The sequence below is a fragment of the Megascapheus bottae genome, chromosome 9, assembly GCF_031878675.1.
Source record: "Megascapheus bottae isolate mThoBot1 chromosome 9, mThoBot2.hap1, whole genome shotgun sequence".
NCBI classification, from domain to species: domain Eukaryota; kingdom Metazoa; phylum Chordata; class Mammalia; order Rodentia; family Geomyidae; genus Megascapheus; species Megascapheus bottae.
In genome coordinates, this window is record NC_143517.1 from 11,288,203 (window position 1) to 11,302,608 (window position 14,406).

General features: G+C 41.0%; 1 protein-coding gene across 1 annotated transcript in view; it reads right to left on the bottom strand.

The window, feature by feature from the left end:
- Ca8 (carbonic anhydrase 8 (inactive)) overlaps positions 1-14,137 on the bottom strand; it is a 103,987-nt gene extending 89,850 nt beyond the window's left edge. The window contains exons 1-2 of the mRNA XM_090338853.1: positions 13,839-14,137; positions 12,559-12,750 (exon numbers count right to left, since the gene is read on the bottom strand). Coding sequence (XP_090194979.1) covers positions 12,559-12,750; positions 13,839-13,938 — 292 coding nt within the window. The 5' untranslated portion in view covers positions 13,939-14,137. The remainder of the gene's footprint in view (positions 1-12,558; positions 12,751-13,838) is intronic.
- Positions 14,138-14,406: the final 269 nt, after the last annotated feature.

Genomic DNA, 14,406 nt, shown 5'->3' on the forward strand with positions numbered 1-14,406 from the left:
GTTGTTGTTGTTGCTGCTGCTGCTGCTGCTGCTACTCCTTTGTTTTGCTTGCTTAGTTATCAAGTCTCAACATGTATGCTAAGCTGGCCCAAAACTCTGAGTACTGGGTTTATAGACCTGTGCCACCATGACCAGCCCCAATATTTCTGTAAATCAATAAAACACAAGGGATAGGCATGCCTATAATCTTAGCTACTTATGAGACAGAGATCAAAAGAATAGCAATTGAGGTCAATCTGTACAAAAAAATAGCAAGACTTTCATACGAATCAACTTGTCAGGTGTGGTATGGTAGGGCATGCCTATCACCCCAACTTGAGTGGCATAGATAGGCCAAGTTCTAAGTAAAAGCACACATGAAAAATATATCCAAAGGGCTAAGGACATGGCTTAAGTGGTAAAGCACTTCCCCAGAAAGCATGAAGTCCTAAATTCAAATCCCAGTATTGCCAAAAATAAATGAATAAAAGTAATCATGCCTTTACTTGAAAACTTACAGAGCTCAAATTTTAAACATAAAATTCAAGTTTCACAGATCAATGCATTGACAGGAAGAAGGTCAAAGCCCCCGGAGGTCCAATTACAATATTTCCAACCACTTCTTCCACTGGACCAAATACCATATAGAATGTTTAACATATAGTGGTTTTGATAAAACAAACAATATTCCTGATCTCATGAATCTTGTGTGCTATTGGGCTGAAATGTAAAGTCATCCATTTGTGAAGATATATTCCTGAATGATATCTGGTCATCACATGGCAACTTTACTAGTAAAATTCATTAAAATAAAATAACAATATAACACCTTGGTCTCCAGCAGTCTATATTCCATGAGATTGAAGTAAACACAGAGAAAGAAAGCATTGTGGAACATGGCCCTCTAGGAAGGCATGAGACACTCTCAGTCAGGAATCAGACACTAGGTACCTTTCATTTTGCTGAAAATATAATCCAAAGTAAACTACACTAAATTCATGTGGCTGCAAAAATCCATTAAAAATGACAAAATGGGGCCCAGGAGTTTGGCCTAGTGGTTAAAGTGCTTGCCTAGCATGCATGAAGACCCGAGTTCGATTCCTCGGTACCACATACATAGAAAAAAGCCGGAAGTGGTGCTGAGGCTCAAGTGGTAGAGCTCTAGCCTTGAGAAAGTCCAAGGACAGTGCTCAGGCCCTGAGCTCAAGCCCAGGGCTGGCAAAAAAAAAATGACAAAATGCTAAACTCAGAGTTTATGGGGTGTCAGGAAAAAGCACTTACCTGTCCATCTCCTGAGAGTGATTGTGTTTCTAGACTAAAAATAAATCACCACTCTGTTTTAACCATTTGGCCAGATCCTCCTAAGGCATTATTTTCCACTTTTAAGCCTTGTATTCATAATAACACCATTCATAGTAAAAGAGGTACACTCTTCCTCCATTACTTAATATCAGATTTTAGTAAGTGATATCTAGTCGCTACATGGCACTTTTAACAGCCATAATGACATCACTCTCAAAACAGCAACAGTGAAACAACACATAGCTGGTGCTGGCCACAGGCTGACTGTCTTTGGAATAACAAACCTGTAGAAAGAAGATACAAATAAACCCATGCCACTGCGGCTGCCCTCACTTCCTTAGATGCTTCTTAGGAGACATGACCACCCTCTGCTGGGAAAATAGAATCAAGTCTCAAATGATGTTTCATTTTGATTGTGTCTGAAAGGAACTGGCCTGTGGAAGATATACGCTTGTCATGAGTTTTCTCTGCTATCTGCCCATATTGGTCCTTGACAGAAAAAAAAAAAAACCAATATTCCCTATCCCTGCTCATATTATAGATGCAGGACAGTACTGTAGCCTTCCTCTCTATGAATGTAAAACACCTTGTACCCATTTTATGATATATAGCAGTGACCATGGTTTTTCAGAGATAGTTGTTATAATCATGGTGGCGGTTGATAGTTGCTGTTGATGTTGTTGCTGATAAGGATGTCTGAGTTTATCCCTTCTCTGTGTAGCAGTACTGGGCTTAGTGATTTGAACGTTCTTGCTAGGCTGGAATCATATCGCTGAGCCATGCTTCCAGCCCTTTTTGCACTGGTTATTTTTAAGAAAGGGGTCTCAATTCCTGCTTAAATGTGTACATCAGCCACTGTCAGCCTAATTTGGACTTGCTGCCACAGCTGGTATCAAAGGCAGGAACCATCTTGCCCAGATCCACTTCAATGCAAATGGAGTCTCACAGATTCTTCTGCATGCTTTGGCCTGACATCATGGTCTTCTCATTATTAGCTTCCCAAGGAGCTACTGGCTTGATCCATTGGCTCCAAGTGTGCAATGTTATCTTTCCAAATGATGATGGAGGAGTTAATAGAAAAACCAATCGCAGATATATTGGATATATGCTTATTTGGTTATTTGAAATAGGATAGGGAAGGGGGGAAAACAAGATGAAGGGCTGGGGTGGGGGATGGAAATGGGGACCAAGACATGAGAAAGGGTATCAATGTTTGTGAAGTAATGTACCTTCTATCTGGAGAATATAATGTAACGCTTCTATTAATTACAATAAAAAATATATGAAATAAAACCAATAACAGGGATTGGGAGTGTGGCTCAGTGGTAGAGTGCCTGCCTAGCATTGTATGAAACCTGGGTTCAATTTCTCAGTACCACATACACAGAAAACGCCAGACATGGTGCTGTGGCTCAAGTGGTTGAGCACTAGCCTTGAGCACAAAGAGGCTCAAGGTCAGGACCCAGGCCTTGAGTTCAATCCCCAGGACTATTAAAAAAAAAAAAAAAAAAAAACCAATGCCAGGTACCATAAAAGTAACAGATTCCAGTACTATAGACCTACCTTTTATTAGACAAACTAGTAAAAGACGACTAATGAAAGAGCAAATTAGGGCCCGGAGTTAAGCCTCGTGGTAAGCTCACTTGCCTAGCATGCATGAAGACCAGGGTTCAGTTCCTTAGTATCACATACATAGAAAAAGCTGGAAGTGGTGCTATGGCTCAACCATAGAGCTATGGCTGTGGCCTTGAGAAAGCCCAAAGACAATGCTCAGGCCCTGAGTTCAAGCCCCATAACTGGCAAAAAACAAAGCCACTTCAATGAAAAGAATTCAAGGTATTTTTGACATTTGTCTTAACATAGGTAAAGTTATTAAGAACAACTATAAAAGTCTTCATGAAGGGAGAAAGTATGATTAATAATAATAATAATGTAGCCTAAAATTAGTATTGAAAATTATAAAAGTCCCAGAAGTAAAACTAATTAAAGTTTCTATATTAAGTTACAGTTGATGGCACAAATGACCTATCCTGATTAGCAATTTCTGTCACATCAACGACCCATTAAATATGTCATTACCCATTAAAAAGCGTGGTGAAGATTAGAAGTGTTTTGTCTTCAGATTTTATAGGTATTTGTGCTAGTACAAATTTTGGATGCACTTTTAAAACAAAGACAACTTCCAAGTTACAGAGCAAATTCTAATTTAACTTCCTTAAATTATATAGCTCAGAGGCTGGCACTAAAGTCAATGATTTTCTCCCATGAAGATTCTTTTCAACCACATAAATAAAAGAGCTTCTTCGCTGGGCACCTGTGGCTCATGCCTATAACTCTAGCTACTCAGGAGGCTGAAATCTGAAGATCTCCATTCAGAGCCAACCCAGGCACAAAAGTCTCTAAGACTCTTATCTCCAATTAACCACCAGAAAACCAGAAGTGGTACCAGACTCTTATCTCCAATTAACCACCAGAAAACCAGAAGTGGTACCATGGCTCACGATGTAGAGCACTAGCCTTGAGCTGAACTGCTCAGGGATAGCGCCCAGGCCCAGAGTTCAATCCTCAGGACCAACAAAAACAAAATAAATAAATAAAAAATAAAAATAATTACCGGTGCTGATATAGCAGTACATTCCTACAATTCCAGCACTTGGGAGACTGAGGCAAGAGAATCTCAAATTTGAGGGCAATTTAGACAACACAGCAATCCCTTGTCTCAAAAAAACAAGATGGCATTACATTTAAAGCACTGCTTTAATCATATGGAAGGGCTTGCCATGGAACAGGCTTCGACAGTCTCCCTTCCTCACTACGTAAGTTCCACACCATGCATTCTGTGCTAAGACCCTCCTCTCAGCTTCACATTCTGTAGCTGCAGTAGTCAGACACAAGCTGAAAAATGCTGAATGAAAAATTCCAGAGAGAAAAAAAAAGCACTCACATAACTTTTACAGTATATTATTAGAACTGGTCCACTGCATTATTATGCATTGTCGTTGGTCTCTTGCTCTACCTAAATTACATCTTCTCAGAGGTATGCACGATCGGAAAAACCAGTAGAGGGTTGGATACAATCTCCAGTTAGAGATCAGTGAGGACTACCATCATTATATTTTTTTTATATTTATGCTATTTGACATACTGTCACAGACACGTTCAAGTTTAATTTGTCTTTGCACCTTAAATGTTAAGATTGCTGTATTTGTCGTACTGAGAAATGAAATCATCTCTGTGGTGGCTTTAACCAACTTCTACATGCTTAAGATGACAAAAGGGCCAACAATCTGGTTAAGTCACCCTGGAATATGATGACTGGCTCAATTCCATTTTAGGAGAGACTCTGCCACTTTGAAATATGCCCAGCTAGAAGGCAGGGGAGTGGAGAGAGAGTGTGAACCAAGGTCCCGTCTCAGGAGCTTCACCACTGCTGATCTCCTATAGGACTCCTAACCTACCTTCTGTGCTACATGGCACCCACTGGAGTTCTATGGACTGCACCTCAGAAATCTCCATGTCACCCTTCCTCTTCCTCTGATAGGTAATAACTGAGGGCTCTGGTTACTGGGACCCTTGCACTAACCTTTAAACCCATTTCTAAAATCTTGCACATTTTATCTCCTATTTAGGGCTCACAGGTTTCCTTTCCTAAAGCAACATACTAATTTTGACTTTATTCTAGAGAAAATTTACATAGCTTGAGGTCCTGCATGAACATGTTCCAAAAGTACTGACTCTGTGGTATTACCCATTAACTCCCTTTATGGTGACTGAATCTTCTCTTCCAAATGTACTAAAGGACTCAGCTTCCCTGTACTATCGCTAGACCCTCCCACATCTATGTCTTTTGTATGTTGTCCCTTCTGCTCACCACACTATTCACCTTTCAAATATCATTTCAAGTGATCCAAGGGGTTCTTTCACAACCCCTTCCCTAATCTTCTCTACCAAAAAGAATTTTATCCTACTATATTTATCTGTCATGACCTAAGACAGCAAACTCCAAAATATGTAACTCCAATTTGACGTCAAACAAAGACTGTGAAATGCACCCTGCTGGTCAGAGGAAACCAAAGAGCACTGATGCTTGAGGTCCAGGCTCTCTTCTAATACAGGAAGTATACAGTTCTCTTAGCTTGTGGGATTTCTAAGTCCACACAAGGCCCTTTTGCCTCCCAACACAGCAGATGGTCATAAACTATTTATATCCTTGCTCTCCTGATCATTTCTAGTCATAATATGTGCTTGGCTTTAGAGATAAGTGAGCTGGCTTTAAAGATAAGTAATAAGTAAACGTTGAGTACATAAGTTGAATGAGCTAAATATGTGTGAAAGGAAAAACTGGCAACTACATACAAATTTATAGCCACCAGTATTTTGATCAATGGTATGTACAATTATATTTGTCATGCATAAGTCCAGAGTTCTAAACTAATAAATAAATAAACAAACAAACAATAGGGAGATTACAGAACTTTCTGACTTGGAAAACTGCTCACACACAGATGGATTCCTCATTGAGGAAAGACCTGTGCATGACTGAACTGTTCGAAGCCAGGTTATCCAGCACTCATCAGAAGGATGCTGGCAGCCCAGCTACCCTCTGAAAACCCATGTTACCCAAAAACTGAGAGCTATATCCCCTTTCCTACATCCAGATGCTGTTTATTGGAGAAAGGACACTGAGCAGAGTAACCTAGAGTCCACGTGATATACTCACTGCCTGCGGGTGTGTGCAGTATTGAGAACAGAGTTCACCAGGAAACACTGAGAAACCTATTATTTAAGAATAATGGAGCGTGAAGAACTAACAGAGAACAGGCAATTAAAATTTAAAAGAAACACCAGGAGACTGTGTCACAGAGACTAACAGTAAGAAGGTTTCCCAAAATTCCATTCAACTGAAACAGAATTAAATTACTGTAAGAATTACACACTAGATACTTGGGGTGAGGGGAAAAGAGGACCCCAGTAGCCAGGCCTGAGCAGTTTCAGCAGATGAGGGTATGGAGGTGGGGGGGGGTGGATAGGAGAGTTCCGCTCATGCTGATGAAATATCTCAAATACAGATTAAGGCAATTTATCCATTTAGGCTTCTATATGGGAACCAAATCATTAAAATTGTGTTTAAAAAGCTGTACCTGAGAAGCATAAGCTTTCAGATGATACAATATTATAGTATAATTGCCTTTTAGGACACTTGTATAATGCTTTAATATAAAAAAAAGTGAAAAAGAAAGAAAATAAGCTAACCTCAACCTTTGGCAACCTCAAAAAGAACTGCAGTTTCAGTAACCTGGTAAGTATAAAATCTACTTTAACTTCTAATTAAAAAAAAATTAAAACTAACTGTGCTGTCATGTGCTGGTGATGCACACCTATAATCAGGAAACTGAGATTTGAGGATCAAGGGTCAAAGCCAGCCCAGGAAGGAAAGCCCATGAGATGCTTATCTCCAATAAACCAACAAAAAACTGGAAGTAGAACTGTGGCTTATGTGCTACAGTACTAGCCTTGAGCAAAAAAAAAAAAAAACCTCAGAGACAGTACCCAGGTCCTGAGTTCATTCCCCAGGACCAACACCACAAAAGGAGAAGAGGAGAGAGAAGAGGAGGGGAGAGGAGGAGAGAAGAGGGTAGAGGAGGGGAAGGAAGGAGAGGAGAGACTTACTATATGATACTCTTTACTTAAAATGACGACATGCTATAATTGAAGGAAACACTTCCAATCACGCAAGGAGACCTATACTCCAGTATTCTAGCACTTATCTCACCCTATCCCACCCCCCCACACACACTTCTCAGTCCTCCCTAAACCAAGGGGCAAATTTTCACTTAGACAAAATGAACAGGAACAGAAATAACAGCCTCAGAAACACCAGAGAACCGGAGGAGCTTATAAAAGTGGACTCAAAGGTTGTGATTGAGAAAAACAAAGCTTTAGCAGAGGAAGCGCAGAGTCTAGCATTGAACACCACTGAAGCCAAATGCTATGGTCTGAATGTTTGTATGCTCTGCAAAATGCATGTTGCAACTCAGTCTCAAACACAGCAACATTACAGATGGAACTTTCAAGAGGTGATTCATGCAGATCCACCCTTAAGAAATGGCTTGGTGCCTTACAAAGATGCTCATGTGGCCTTTTTGCCTTTCTGACAGTGACAAGGCACCATTATGGAGATGAGTACAGGTTTTTATCAAACACAAACTATATGGCAACTTGACCTTGGACTTCACAGTCAACTGTAAAAAGTAAACACCTATTATAACTTATTTCGCCTATGGCATATTGTTATAGCAGACAAATAAAGTCAGATAGCAGGAAAGACTCAAGAGGTAAAGACATCAAATATTTCCCCTATGGACAGGTACAGAGTGGGGAACTACAGGCAAGAATATATGCCTAAAGTCTCTAAGAGGGTCTGTTACGCCTCTCCCTCCCATTCCTCACAGACAGGAAACTACCTTACATTCCTTGACAGAAGAAAAATGGGCATCAAATGGTAATGCTCCTGGACAATGGCCAAGAGCCAGGTGTGAGCTAGCCTTCCACCTCAAACAAAAACAAAATCAGGAACAAAAGGTAGGTATGTTCCAGGGAAATCAATGAAACCTGTGAAGAGTGCTCCACAAGAAGCTCAATCCTTGCAAGAACACATTAACATGAGGGCCAACAGACCCCAGTGCCTGCTCCTGAGCCCAGAGCTTCTTGTTCACGTTGTAGAGCTCTTCTCACAAACAAGGAACCAAGATCATTAGACCTTTTATGAAAACTCCCAAAGTCAAAAACAGGGAACAAAACAAGCAGATGGAGTAACCTAGAATAAACAGGGAACAGGAAAGAAGCAGTGTAGAAAAGAATGAAGAATAGTTTCACAGTCATGAAATACTGGGTGCTATTAAAAACAGGTTTTTTTTCTCTTTTTTGCCATTACTGAGCTTAAATTCAAGGTAGTAAGCTGACCCTTAGCTTTTCACGCATAGCTGGTACTATTATACAATTTAAGCCACACTCCATTTCTAGTTTGTTTGTTTGTTTGATTGAGATTTGGGTTCTTTTCTTCTGGTTATTTAGAGAACAGTCTCATAGATTTGTCTGTTCAGGCTGGCTTTAAACCATGATCCTTAAATCCCAGCCTCTTGAGTAGCTAGGATCGTATGTATGAGCTATACAGTTGGTACCTGATTCGAATACTACAATTTTTTTAAATGTCTTTAATTCACAGAATATCATATTTTAGAAGTTAAAAATATGGGGCTGGCATATAATGAGTGACTGTTGTCCTTAATGTACTATGTTATTGTTCAATCTCTTTTGCCATCCCTTGGTTATCTCATATTGTTACAATTTTTCACCTTGTTATCTGATATATTTTATATGTGCTTAATTGGTTATTTGAAATTGGGTAGGGAAGGGGGGAAATCAAGATAAGTGGGAGGAGGGTGGGAGGGAAATGGGGACCATGTCATGAGAAAGGGTATCAATGTTTGTGAAGTTCTACACCTTCTGTCTGGTGAGTATAATGTAACCCTTCTATTAATCACAACAAAAAATATTTATAAAAAAAAATATGGGGCTGGGAATGTGACTGAGTGATAGAGTGCTTGCTTAGCATGCATGAAGCCCTGGGTTTGATTTCTCAGTACCACATAAACAGAAAAAAAAAAAAGCCATAAGTGGTACTGTCTCAAGTAGTAGAAAGCTAGCTTGAGGCCTTGAGCAAAAGAAGCTCAGCGATAGTGCCCAGGCCCTGAGTTCAAGCCCCAGAGCTGAAGAGAGAGAGAGGGAGAGAGAGAAGGAGAGAGAGAAGAAGGGGAGAGAGAAAGAGAGAGAGAGAGAGAGAGAGAGAGAGAGAGAGAGAGAGAGAGAGAGAGAGAGAGAGAGAGAGAGAATATGAAGCTCTGTGAGGTAGCACGCACATATAAGGTCAGCACATAGAACACTGAGACAGAGGAACAATAATGAGTTCAATATATACATACATAAATATATGTAAGCAAAAATTAAACAAAAGTAAACATATATATGCAAATAAGCAAAAATTATAAGTTCAGTAGAAAAGCTGAAAGATTGAAAATGGAAAAGCCTACTAGAAAATGGAAGGAAAGGAAAAGGAATAACTGAAATAAATAAAAAGGACAGAGATAAAAACTAAGAAACATTTTTTAAGCAGGTCACAATATATATGTAGACTCAAATTTGCAGTCCTCTTGCCTTAGACTCTAAAGTTCTGGGACTGCAAGTGTGTGCAACTATACCCATTTCAGGTAACTTATAAACAAAACAATACAGGAAATCTATTGCAATTTCTGAGAAATAAAATACACAATTACCATAATTAAAAGGACCAGGTGGTACCTAGTGGTAGAGTGCTTGCCTAGCATATATGAAGCCCTGGGTTCAATTCCTAGGTACCACATGCATAGAAAAAGCTGTAAGTGATGCTGTGGCTCAAGTGGTAGAGTGCTAGCCTTGAGAATGCTCAGGGACAGTGCCCAGGACCTAAGTTCAAGCCCCAGGAGAGAGGGGGGGGGGCAAATGCCAGTAATAGAATGAAATAAATACCATAAAAGATCAGTGGCCAGAAAATTTCACAACTGAAGGAAAGGGAAAACTATAAAAGCTTCCATACAGTGGGGGAGAGGGGTAGAAAAGGGACACGAAGAGAAGACTGAAAGGCCTATGTCACTAGATCTTCCTAGCCTAAGACCAGGGCCAGAGAGAGTGTAGAAATGACATCAAAATGATGCAAAAAATCACTTCCAAGCCAGACTGCCATCCAGGTAAATCCAGTCAATCCAAGAGGTCCAAATATAACGTTGTCAACACATAACATAGCCCTACACTTACCCTTCACCTGATCCTCTGTTCTGAAAGTTCCTGAAACATAAACCTCAGAACAACTGCAACAAGAAACTCTCCACAGTAAGGAAGCAGCCCTAAAGAGGATGAATCTCCATTCAGAAGAGAAGGAATCCAATACTGGAGATAATCAAGACATTCCAAGTGTACTGTCCCTGAAGGGCTAGATAATGCCTGTAAAAGGTGTTAGAAGAGTGAGGAATCCAGACCTGGGGTTGCTTCACCAAACGGAAGAAGGAAAGACAAAAGAGAAGGAGGGAAAACTATTTGATGACTGTGAATGGGCTGAGAGATCTGTCATCTATCAGAACGTTTAATAGGATTTCATAATAGATCAATTTAAAAGTTAAAGAAAAACATTTTAACTATAGGAAAAAATATTGCTCAATAAATGAAAGAGAATATAGTCACAGCTGGAAGGAATTCAGACTCAGCTGGAAATAACAGTTTCATCAGAATACTAAAAAAACTGATTATCAATATAAATAAAACTATTTAAAACTAAGGGGACAGTTGGGTGCTGGTGGCTCATGTCTATAATCCTAGTTCCTCTGGAGGCTAAGATCTAAGGATGGCAGTTCAAAGCCAGCCCAGGCAGGGAAGTCCATAAGACACTTATTTCCAATTAACCACCCAAAATGCCAGAAGCCTAGGTCATGAACACAAGCCCCAGAATCAGCACAAATAAAGAGGGTATGTGACAAGGAAGGGGCACACAATGAGAGTTATAAATCACCTGTCCTCATTTGCCAAATATTAATGGATATTTAAAGATACCTTAACTGTCAGAGTATAACTTCATAAGCACAACATTAAAAAATATGGAGGTCAAGCTGGGTGCCTGTGGCTCACATCTGTAATCCTAGCTACTCAAAATGCTGAGATCTGAGGATTTCAATTCAATTCTAACCTGGGCACTAAAGTCCAAAAGATTCTTATCTCCAATTAGCCACCAGAAAACCAGAAGTGGCGCTATGGCTCATGTGATAGAGCACTAGCCTGAGCTGAAGAGGCCCAGAGTTCAAGCACCACAAAAGAAATATGGAGGTCATTACACACAAAATATCTAAAGAGGTATAAGTACTAAATTTAAAGTACATGTCACTAGGGAATAGAAACTAAAGGTGAGAAGAATCAGGTAAAACAGGCAGAGAGAAATGAAATAATAGTCAATTTAAATTATGCCATTGTCATGTAAAGGTAAGACTTTAAAGAAATTACCGGCTGGCCAGGACTTAAAAGACTATTTCTTTGAGCTTGAATAACCTTAAAAAAAAAAAAAAAAAAGGTAATACACTGGTCAAAACGTGTTTTTCAGTTCACTTTTTTAAAGTATAGAACTGCTAAAAAGGAAAAGCCATGAGAAACAATGCAGGGCCTGTGAAGGAGGAAGAGCTCTAAAGAGGCAAAGAAGAGAGCAGAAGATCCCATGTGCACCAATGAGGCAGAGGCAGGAATTTGCACAGTTCTTCCTCCCTGGTGAGGCAGGACTGAACAGATACTTTCTTAATGGGGACTGGTATTTAGTAATTACCTATTCTCTTAGTAATGATTTATTAGCACTTACACAGAACTTTAAATAAATCCTCTACAACTGTCTTATCCTATGCAACCAATACCCATCATAGTGTCAACAGGAAATGTGCCTTTGGTATATGGTCCTATAAAAATTTACTTGCAGTAGTACAGAATGACCAGTATTCAATTATTTTACAATATACTTAAAAGATCCATAATGCCTCATCATTGGCAACCCCCCAAAAATTCTGATTTAAGTTCAAATCTAAGTTTGCTGTTTTTCTTTTACTAAGTACATGTTACACCCAGAATCTCCTTAAGGATTCCCAGCCTAGACTAAGTCAGCACAGCAGGGAAGACCATAAATCTATGATTATCTTGTGGCATCTATATTCACAATGAATAAAAGTAAAAATCTGCAGTTGGAATCAATACTTACCTTTCTTACTATTAAACTGTAAGATTTTATGACTTAAAATGTCATATTATCAATATGGATAAATGTGGGGAATTCCTATTTTTCAAGGACATAAGTATATTAACATATTCTAATTTTCCCAAAGGTAAAGAGTATTCACTGTGAAAAGCATAATATTAATGTTGATTTTTAAGCCGCTTTCCTCTCCCTTATATTAAAGCTAAATAAATACCAATTTCCCTGGAAACTATCCTTCTCCATAAATCATCTCACATCCATCTCAAATAGATTCAGATGGCAGGAGTAGCTGGTGTAAAAATCATCTTGATTCCACCAGCCTCAGGAAACAAATTCCCAAATATAAAGATGTCCTGAACACATACCTACGCTTGCTCTATCTTTAAAATAGCACGAGTTAAATAGTTCATTGACTCAACTGTGACCTCAAGTGCACAGAACACTCCAGCTTTCTAAAATACCTGATTTGGACTTCAGGATAACTTGGATGGTATGTCCATCATTGGCGACTTCACAGTCCCGGCAGACCACGTAATTTGGAGAGAGGCGAACATCCAGCAGGGAGGGGTCATATCTAGCTTCTCTGGAGTTTAGGTTAATAGGAGACTGATATTCCCCATTGGCATCCGGAAACACCAAGCCCCACTCAACACCTAAGGTTAAAATTAAAAATATATCAAGAACAGATTTAACATGGAAAAACAAATTGAAACCTTTCTCTGATCCTTGATGTTACAAAGAGGATTTGATACTATCTCTGCATAGAAAACTAGATGGCAAATGTACAAGATAGTTTTTGCTCCTGTAAGAAATGGTCGAGTCTTACCAAATCCTACACCAATGCAATATTCTATTCTTTTGTAGTTGTTCACCAGTTATAACAGTCAATGGCTTTAAAACATTTAGATCATCTTTCACTAAGAAATCACAAAAGTTTTAATGGGGACCAAGACATATGAAAGGGTATCAATGTATGTGAATTAATGCACCTTCTATCTGGCAAATATCATGCAACCCTTTTATTAATTACAATTAAAAAATATTAAAAAAAGAAATCACAAAAGTTTATCCTTACTTAAGTATGTACAATAGTTGGCAATTCGCTGTAACTTGGTGGGAGCATGCCAAAAACTGTAATTTTAACTCTAATGAACACCTATTAATAAAATCGAGACCATAAAAAGTGTGCCGACATATATATGTATATATTGTATGTATATGCGTATACATAATTAAAAGTATATCTTCTATATGCCAATAATGGTTTGGTTAGCTATTAGGCCCCCTGTGTTGGGCAGGGAAATTTGGGAAATAAGTTTCTTAAAAATAGATAAATATAAATAGTCTGCCCCCCTTTCGCCAAGCCCACGGATGGCTTTGGAAATGTAAGACCTGTTTGAGGAAGAGCGGAGCACATGAGCTACTATTCATGAGAAAGATTAGAAAGCAAGAAACGGATCATCTCACTTAACACTGCCCTGGCCAAGGAAGTGTTGAGTAACAGCCACCGCTGCCCTTCTTGGCAGCGCCAGGACAGGAAGGCCAGCGCTGGGCACCAGCAGGTGCCCCGCGGCCCTAAGGCCGGCCAGCCCCGCCAAGCCTCGGGGGGTCAGGACGGCGGGCAGCACCTCCCTAGAGAGCAGGGACCAGGTCGGAGGAAAGGGAAAGGGGGGCAGCAGAGCGCAGCGCCCCGCGCCCCGCCCCAGGGCCCCAGGACCCGCCGCCCGCGATCCAGGGTTACCTTCCTCGTAGCCCCACTCCACGCCCTCCTCCTCTTCCTCCTCATCCTCCTCCTTCTCCGGGAAGGCAACGGAATCTTCAATGAAGCTCAGGTCAGCCATGGGAAGGCAGCGGGGCCGCTCGGCGGGACCAGAGTGCGCGGCGTGGGAAGCGGAGTGGGCACGCGCGGGAACTCCGGGGAGCGCACGGGCTGGGGCGCCGCCGGAGGGCGCGAGCTGGGCGTGCGTTCTCCCCGGCCCGCGGCAACTCCAGAGACCCTCGCGGACAGCACGCGCGAGGGCAGGCGCCGGGAGCGAGTGGCGGCGGGTCCTCGGGGTGAGCCGGGCGAATTATAAACCCGACCGGGGGCGTGTCCACCCAGCGAGGACACGCCCCCAGAGGACACGCCCCCTGCGCGCTGCTGGCCCGAGCACCCAAGCAGGCTGCGGGAAACAGGACTGGGGCTCGGAGCTGACCCGCGGACGCACAGTCCTCCAAGCCCTTTCCGCAAGGCCTCCGGCACTCACTCCCGCCGCTACTGTCCTGCTGCCGCCGGCGCCCGGCTTCCCAAGCCCCACTATTGTCTAAGG